The sequence below is a fragment of the Propithecus coquereli genome, unplaced genomic scaffold (assembly GCF_000956105.1).
Source record: "Propithecus coquereli isolate 6110/MARCELLA unplaced genomic scaffold, Pcoq_1.0 Scaffold6, whole genome shotgun sequence".
In the NCBI taxonomy this organism is placed as follows: Eukaryota; Metazoa; Chordata; class Mammalia; order Primates; family Indriidae; genus Propithecus; species Propithecus coquereli.
The window spans coordinates 1,196,764-1,206,177 of record NW_012151951.1 but is presented as its reverse complement, the minus strand read 5'-3'; the positions used below and the strand labels follow the sequence as shown (position 1 = coordinate 1,206,177).

The 9,414-nt window shown below is 37.8% G+C and overlaps 1 protein-coding gene across 1 annotated transcript in view; it reads right to left on the bottom strand.

Annotated features, from left to right (window-relative positions):
• The window catches only part of BIRC3 (baculoviral IAP repeat containing 3), a 23,303-nt gene extending 14,280 nt beyond the window's left edge, over positions 1-9,023 (bottom strand). The window contains exons 1-4 of the mRNA XM_012659239.1: positions 8,955-9,023; positions 2,849-5,494; positions 2,638-2,737; positions 431-537 (exon numbers count right to left, since the gene is read on the bottom strand). Coding sequence (XP_012514693.1) covers positions 431-537; positions 2,638-2,737; positions 2,849-3,698 — 1,057 coding nt within the window. The 5' untranslated portion in view covers positions 3,699-5,494; positions 8,955-9,023. The remainder of the gene's footprint in view (positions 1-430; positions 538-2,637; positions 2,738-2,848; positions 5,495-8,954) is intronic.
• Positions 9,024-9,414: the final 391 nt, after the last annotated feature.

Here is a 9,414-nt window from a genome sequence, read left to right as displayed (position 1 = left end):
TTTGAAATAAGTTGGACCCTATGTCAGTTCCATTGACTGTGGTTAGGACGTGTTAATATTTGGCCATCAAACTACTATATAAGTTCTCATTTGCTTTTCCAAGGAGATTAGAAAGAGTAACAAAATTCACTTTCTCAAATCTTTTGAAAAAAATTTCTATATAGTAAAACTATTAAATCCCAGCCAGTTTTTTCCCTCAAGTAGTTTAATTTATTGCAACTCGACTAGACAAATGATTAAAGAGCAACATAAGAAGTATTATTTTCAGATTGCTAATTACGAATCTTTATGAATCTATTCTCCAAAGAATAGTAATTTCTAATATCGTGTCAGGTTTTATTAAAAAAAATGTATTTTTTAAACAACTCTTGTCTTTTCACTAAAATAGCACTCTCTGTAATTGTCAGAAAATAATTTCTCTGTTGGTAACCAATGATTAAAAAACTTTCCCTACCTACCTGTTCAAGTAGGTGAGGGTAACTGGCTTGTACTCTACTGATGAATTCTTGTCCTTTAATTCTTATCAAGTATTCACACCTAAAATGTAAACAGAATAAAGTTTGGGGGGTTACTTATAAAAGTGAAATGAACATTTAATAATAGAAATTCTTCATCTCTAGGTGATTATCCCATTTCAAATCTGGTTAAGTGCTTACCCCAAATCACATAATCATTTAAGATCACTGATTCTAAATGTAAAGTTTGAAGAATAAATAAATCCTAGCACAGAACTGATTCTCTTGTATTTCTTTCAAAAACAATTTTTTTTAACTACCCATAAGTATCCTATGATAGAATTCAGATTTTTTTATAGTGTGTGAATTTTTAATTTGTCTTTTAAAATGCTGCTTATCACAGTTACCATAAATGTCATTTACTACTAGTACCTTTTTATATAGTTTGAATATTTTACAAAATTAATCTTATTATTTTATATTTACCAGGATATATTATGCTTCAGCTGATTTTGAAAAGCCCTAAATGTTTATCTTAATTTGAGCAGAGCTAATCCAGCCATTTGTAGACTGGCAAATATTTCAAATGAACATAAACATACATATAACCACTTCACTATTTGTTCAGCATATGGGGAATGGTCAGAGACAGCGCAGTGAAAGGCAAGCTGACATAAGCAAGAGGCAGGATGTAACTGGTAATCTGCCAAGGCTGAAGTGGGTAAGAATCAGGAGCCTCTGTGTCTACTGCAGTCAAGTAAGGCTATCTGCACTCAGAGCTCTCAGCTGGTCTCTTCGACTATTCTGAGATTCCTTAAAAAGACTCCCTGATGCATTACATTAATAACAGAGAACACGGAGACAGGTAGAAAGTTCTCTGAATAAATGATACTGTTCATCTCCATGATAGTTTTAAAAGCTGGAAATGTACAAAGAGGAACAAGAGAGAAAGAAAGAGGAAACTGAACACATTTTATAATGTCAGATATTCACAAGTTTGGCAACTCCTAGATACCATACACACCTTCTCAAATTTAAGTACAAAACAAATTCATGACCCTACCAAAGCACATTTACCATTCTTTTTGTATATTCACAAAATTACCACAATACAAAGCTAGTAGCACTTTTTGAAAACCTATGTAAGTGTTCTTTATAATCTTCACATTTTTTTAAATATGCAATAGTTAGGGAGCACAAAGTTGATATAAATGAAGATAAAGTACTCTAGTTAAAAATTTATATAAGGAAAATAAGTTTTATATGATGAAAATAAGTTTAGTAATCAACATTAAATAATACTAAAAGTTTTGACCATGAAAAACATAGTCACAGGCCACTTGATTTAGATGAAAAAGGAGAGTACGTAAAAGAGTGTAGAATAATCAAAAGGGTAGGATATGACAATAAAATACCATGTGGTGATTAAAACAGATGGGTCTATATTTTCCTGACCACCCAATTTAATATCGTAACCTTAGCCTGACATTTCTGAGCTTCCTTACTCTGCTCTTCTTTTTCCTTTTATCCACTTATCTTCCAACATGCTATATAACTTATTTATTAAGTTTTTATTAATTGTCCTCTCCTGCTATAAAACAAACTTATGAGACCAAGGGTCTTTGTTTTGTTCAACTGAGTATTTTACGCACCTAGAACAATGCCTGGAATAGGTAATCGATTAATATTATTGAATTTTGAACGAAAGGAAATATGTCCAAGATATATGCTAACTGGAAAAAGTTTCAAAACTATAATATCTACTTTATGTAAAACCATATATAGTTATTTTTATACGTACATATGCCTAAAGAGATGTCTGGAGAGATGTTCACTAAAATGGTAACCATGGTTATCTTTAGGTGGTGAGATTTCTGGACATTTTGATTTTCTTTCTCTGTACTTTTCCACAGTGTGAGGCTTTGTTTTTATAATGGACATGTATTATTTTAAAATATATATATTTCTTAAAAAATTAAGCAAATCCCAAATCTACTTCTTCTTTGTCTTAAATTCATCAAAACCTTTAAGTAATTATTTTTCTAAGGAATCCATCCTAACCTTATTCATGAATGTGTTTTTCAAACAAAGACAATAAAGTAACAGCTGATTGATTATAAATACATATAACCCACTTCACGATAATCACAGAAATTTGCAAAGAGAATTTCAAAACAATTACCTTGGAAACCATTTGGCATGTTCCACCCACGGATCATCTCCTGATTCCCAACACCTTAGTCCACCATCACAGCAGAAGCATTTGACATCATCACTGTGACCTAAAATTAATTTTGGGCCAAATGTATGAATACATATAATTCGCCCACTAAAATGTATTAGATAAAATATGTTGATTTTTTAAATTAATATTATCAGATTAAGTTTCTTACCCACATAATAAAAGCCGGCACTTGCAAGCTGCTCAGGATGAACCAGAACACTAGAAGGCCAGTTAAAGAATGTTTTAAAGCGGGCTGCATGTGTCTGCATGCTCAGGTTAGAAACAGTGTATCTTGAAGTGTCTTGAAGCTGATTCTCTAAAAACGGGCAATTGGGAAAATGTCGCAGGTGTTCTGACATAGCATCATCCTTTGGTTCCCAATTGCTCAATTTTCCACCACAGGCAAAGCAAGCCACTCTGTCTCCAGGTCCTATGTAGTAAAAGCCGGCTTTGGCCAGATCTGTTGGTGACAGAAAAGTCAATGGCCACATCTGATAAGTAAGTAATCTGGCCTTTTCAGTATTCATTGCACAGTGATAGGGACTTGTCCTCCAAGCAGAAAGATCTTGATTTGCTCTGTTTACAGGATTCGATGGAAAGCTTGAATACGAGCCACTGAAATATCCACTGTTATCCAAACCTGGAAATAACGAATGTGTGGAGTTTCTTACTGAAGAAGGAAAAGCAGGCTGAGAGGTAGCTTCCAAATTGTTAACTGAATTTAGATTCTGAACAAAACTGCAGCTAGGATACAACTTTTTATGCTTTTCAATAGGACTGTCTCCTTGTTTCCAGTTATCCAGCATCAGGCCACAACAGAAGCATTTCACCTTGTCATTCACACCCGTGTAATAGAAACCAGCACGAGCAAGACTCCTTTCTGAGACAGGAACACCGGCAGGGAAAGTCGAATATGTAGACATTCGGTAGAGTTCACATGAAAAGTCATATTTCAATTCAAACATGTTGGCACTTTTCATCAGATTTGATAAGAATATGCTATTTTCTACTATATTCATAATGAAATGGATGGGGAAGAAAAGGGACTAGCCTTTCTCTGGGGAGGTAGTTTTGTGCATGGCTTTTGCTTTTATTAGTTTTGGTACTAGGTCAAATACCTAAAATGAGAAATCTTTCATTCTTTTTTCTTCTAGGCATTTATGGTTTCAACATGGAAAGATTCTAAATCCTATACTGATACATTTTAAGGGACAAATATGTACAACTGCACCTGTGTATAATCTTTACACATACTATGTAAACATGAAGCTACGTAGTAACCTATGATGAAAATTAAAACCCTTAATGGAAGTGTACAGTATTTAAGTGGTCAGGATGCCATGTAGTGTCAAGCATCTCCATAGGTAGGTCACCTTCTCCAGGTCACTAGAATACTCCAGTGGCATTCAACCGACCTGAAGATAAAATGTCTGACTCACGAAGCTAGCTTCTTTTCATGGTGGAAAACAAGTACCCAGAGCAAAAATATTCAAACTATGTTTATTTTGCTTTTTGGAAATTGTGAAATTTGGTAGCCAGAAAAAAGAAAAGCATAACACCTACCTCAAAGGGGGAAAACAATACATTATCATATTTCACTGATTATAAGATGCCTGTTTTAATACCTCTGTTATTGAGAGATATGTTACAATTAATGGTGTATTATATTTTCATTAGCAGCATTTTTATTTATTAGAGGTATATAAAATAATGGTGTGATTTATAATTGATGACATCTTAGATTCAATGAAATATGGTATATCCCAAATTTTTCTGAAATTAGTACTTTTTCTTTCTATAATCATTTTAACAAGGAGAACAAAACAACCTAAGATTTCCCCTCAAATAAAGAGCTTAAGTAGTACCAGGATTGGTTAACACATCTTAAAACCTGGTTTCAAGATTTATTAAGTAATAGTTACTTCCTCATAGATCATCAGGAACATGGTTGCTTAGTCATAGTGATCTTAAAAATTAAACATTCTATTTAAATAAATCATCAGAGATTAATTTATTTGTTCACTTGGTCTTTGGAGTGAGCTTCATGCGATTGAAGCAACTCGGTGTTACCATTTTTTCATCCTGATACTATAATTGGCTAGACCCTGGAAATGTCCTTTATATAATCATTCACATTCTCATCATTCTCATAGATAATAAACCATTTGAACAACTAAATTTTAGACTTTTAAAACATATCGATATTCTTGTAAATATATTGATGTTCTTGTAAATGACTAGATAATTTCTTCACCATTCATCGCATTTATCTTTCCTACTTCCTCTAAATTTGTTGTATCTGTCAAAAAGTCTTGTTCTTGAGATTCTTTGTCATTGTAGAAGGCTTCTACCATGTCAAAGGCTTCATCTGCATATTTCTCTAATTTTGCAGTAGGTTGAATATCAACTCTTTGTTCTAGATAACTGTCACTCATTTTTAAATCTCTGCCAAACACAAATACTGTTTTCTATTCCACACAGCAGCCAATGAGAGATTGCCTGGCCTACTTTGAAAAAGTGCTTCAATAATATGTGCCAGCTATGATCCCTTCTCCTTTACTTCCACAAACCAAATTCAAAATCAACCTCGTTATAGTTACACCTCATATAACTAGATTGTGGTTTTTAAATTAACATTCTTTGGATACTACAGCAAAACACTAGTTAACTAATTAATTTGTTTATTCATGCACAAAACTACCTCCCGAGAGTAGACTAAGTCCCTTTTAAGGATTTTAGGCCTCCATTTTGAGATGTTGTGATTTATAGAAGAAACTGAAAAAAAATCTAGAAGAAGTTCTTCTCCTTTATAAACCTGTTTAAAAAAAAAAGTTTTAAAAGTCAAATAATTCATACATGTAACACAATGATCTTTCTAAAAAACATTTTCTCCCAAATAGAGGACTGGTATTTTCTGATTGTTTGCCATGTATAAGGCGCTTTACTAGATACTGTAGAGGCCAAGAAATCCCAGATAAAGACCAAAAGTCTCAAACTGGTGCCCAGTAAACATATTGTAGTTGGCTTACACAAAATTGCATTAAAATACTTTACTACTTTTTTGAAGTTTTTATTTTGAAATGAATCTATACTTATAGAAGTCTTACAAAAATAATACAGGGTTTCTGTATACTTTGCATTCAGCTTCCCCAAAGCTAACATCTTACATAACCATAGTCCAATTATAGAAACCAGAAAATTAACATTGATACAATGCTGTTGATTAATCTACATGTCTTATTTGAATGCCACCAGTTTTTTCTTGAATCCTAATATTTTTAAATCTTATAGTTAATTGCCAACACTTTTAAACAGCATTCTAGATTCCGAGCCTCTCTTGAAAAATCAGAAGATCTAGCAACACTGGGCCTGTATTCCTGCATGGCAGCAATCAGCTAGAGTGGAGCAGCAGCTGCACCCTTTAGAAAGGGCACATGCTGTCCATTTTGTCACTGTACTGTGACTCCCTGATAAGACTAACCGTTGTGGTAATCTCTGCTAGCAGTAACAGTCTAGCAATAACAGTTGCTATTTGTCACCTAACTGGCACTATTATTTTTCTTACAGTAGAATTATGAGGAAAGTGAAATTGTTATAACACCTGTGTCTATTAAAAATAACAAAAATGAAAGGTACATAAAGAGGTACCTAAAGACATGTTTTGAGAAAAATGAGAGAACTGTATTTGTGGAAAAGAAGAATATTACTTCATGTCAAATATGTAAACAGAGTATGCTTTTGTTTAAAAGAGACACCCATAGTTTCACTCATTTATATCACCTGCCTGGCCTTTGTATGCATTTGAGTTTGCAAACCCCTTATACAGATCTTACCCTAAAGAAGCTTTGGTGTGAAAATAAGGCGTACATCTGTGAGTATTTAGGCAACAATTATACAATAAATATACAAAAATATGCCAAGATGTCAACCCTGAATCAATTCAACTTCTGTCCTAACCATTTTCAACACCCAGACTTTCCAAATGCTGCTGGAGAAGATCCGCAACCCTGCAGACTGGGACCGGTGTCACTTCAGACTCCACCTCGGCTGGCCCTTCACCATCCTTTGGCAATTCTACTTAGCCCTGCTCAGCAGCCTAGCCCATTGCCCTATGCAGCTTTTCCAAACTTTTGGTACCTTCCTCAAATTTCTCCTCCATTATGCCCCATCTCATTTTCAGTCGATTGCTTTGCCTTCTATTTCCCAAAGAAAAGAGATTCCATTGAGCAGTAATCCTTTCACATTCTCATAGCCAAGCCTTTTTTGCTCACAACCTACTTGCTGCCTCAGTTAAAGACTTGCTCTTTCATGTGATCCCACCCTCTCCTACCTCCCCAGAAATCGTGCTCTTAACCCCATCTCCCCTCGTGTCTTCAACTCTCACTTCTCTCACTCTCTACTGGACCTTTTCCTTCCACCTAACAATCATGCTATGCTTGAAAGGCTGCTTCACAGCCAAGCAAACTGAATGTGTCTACGGTTAATGTCTCTACTTTTACCTCTCAGATTTACTCCTTAAAGCCGGCACCACTTAAAACTGCTCTCCAAATTAATAACACCAATGGCTTCTTTGACAAAACCAATGGAAATTTTTGCATTTGACACTGGGGCCCACTTCCTCTTAGAAATCCTCTGTTCCCTTGGCTTCTCTGATAACCACTGTCTTGGAATGCCCCTTTCCTTTCTAGTGGTTCCTTCTCAGATTGGCTCAGGTCCACACCCTTTTCTCTTCTGACGCTATTATTTACCCTGTCAAGTGGGTAACCTCCCTAATCCCAGGGCTGCTGGGTGTTCCTACCCTCTTGGACACTCAGCATACACATTTCTCTGACGTTTGAGGGTGTGTGCTTTTTCTTTCTGCTTCCTTCTAGACAGTAAGCGCTTTCAGAACAGGAACTATGTTTCATCTCTGTACCAGCCCTCCCACACGCAGCATCCACAGAGTTTGGCATATAGCATAGACATTAAGAGCTGTGAGCCAGGCATGGTGGCACATGCCTGTAGTCCCAGCTGCTCGGGAGGCTGAGGTAGGAGGATCGCTTCAGCCCAGGAGTTCAAGGCTGCAGTGAGCTATGATCATGCCATTGTACTCCAGCCTGGGTGACAGAGCAAGACTTTGTATCAAAATGAATGAATGAATAAATAAACAAACAAATAGAAGGCCAGGCACAGTGCCTCATGCCTATAATTCCAGCATTTTGGGAGGTCAAGGTGGGAGGATTGCTTGAGGCCAGGAGTTTGAGACCAGCCTGGGCAATGTAGCAAGACCCTGTCTCTAAAAAAAAAAAATTAGGGGGTGTGGTGGCATGTGCCTGTAGTCCCGGGTACTCCAGATGCTGAGGGAGGAGGATTACTACAGCCCAGGAGTTCAAAGTTGCATTGAGCTATGATTGTGCCACTCCACTCCAGCCTGGGTGACAGAGACCCTGTCTTTAAGAAGAAGAAAGAAAGACTCGTGAAGAAGTAAATGTTAGCAAACTTGACTGAGCCCCACATGACCACAGTACCCCCCCCACAACAATTTTACATTCATGTCTACAAAGTCTACTCAGTGATGGTTTAACATCAGGCTTTGGAGTCAGATATCTTGGGTGCCCGATACTAATCAGGCCCCCTTTACCAAGAGTATAACCTTGGGCAAAGAAATCTCTATGAGCTTCAGTTTCCTCATTGTGAAATGAAGACAACTGTGGTACCTGCCTCTTAAGATTATGATAATGAAACGAGAAAAGTATCTGTAAAGTCTTCAGAGAGGAACCTGGCATATAGTAGATAGCAGCACTTAATGTTAGCAATAAATAATAGCAAATAAAGTTAATATTATTGTTACGTTAGCATCAGGATATACTGACTAGATTAAGAGCACTACTGGGTTTCTATGCTGATCACCAGGAAAACAACCAAAAATCTGCTTTCTGCTACCACCTGGGAACAGTCCTCTATTTGTTCCTTAAACATTTTACTGAGTCCTTACTGTGCCAAAGCTCTACTTTAGGCTCTGTCCTGAAGCTTACTTGGCACCTGCAAAAACCTCTTGACAATCGAATTAAAATTTCAAAGCTTCACCATTCCACCGCCTCACAACAAAAGTAAAATAGAAATTGAGCATCTGGAGCCGACTTCTGGGCCGCGGAGCGGTGTTTGACAACCGTGCGACCCCGCTGAGGCTGTCCTCTGCAGCTGGCCCCGAGCGCCCCTCCGCAGACACGAGCGGGCGGAGGCGCGCGCGCACGCGCACTCGCACGCACACACTCCCGGCAGCAGTCGTCACCCACCTGCAGCCCCCAGGCCGGCGCGCACCAGCAAGTACCTGTCTTCTCAAGTGACACCTGTCGCCCGGCTTGTTCCTGCCGGGTGCGAGTCTCACGCTGCCTTTTAAAATACCTCGCCACCCCGGCCCAGCCCCACCTACGCACGTAGCCGGCGCCCGCCCTCCTCCCAGCGGTTTGCATGGGCCCTGGTGCTTTCCTTTTAGAACGTAGGGGAACTCCAGCGGCAATAACCACTCACACTTCCCCTTAATCAGTGGCCTGGCAAACCCACTCGGGGATTTCCATGACCCTAAAGCATGATTCTTTCTTAACCGTGGCATATCCGCGCGGCATTTCACACTGCAAGACCTTTGTTTCATTGTTTGTGGGTCAGAGGAAATCTTGGTAATTAATGAAGATAAGAGCATCATTGGTCAGCGTTACTGGAAAGGGTCCAAGTGCCCCTGGCCCCCGCACACCATGA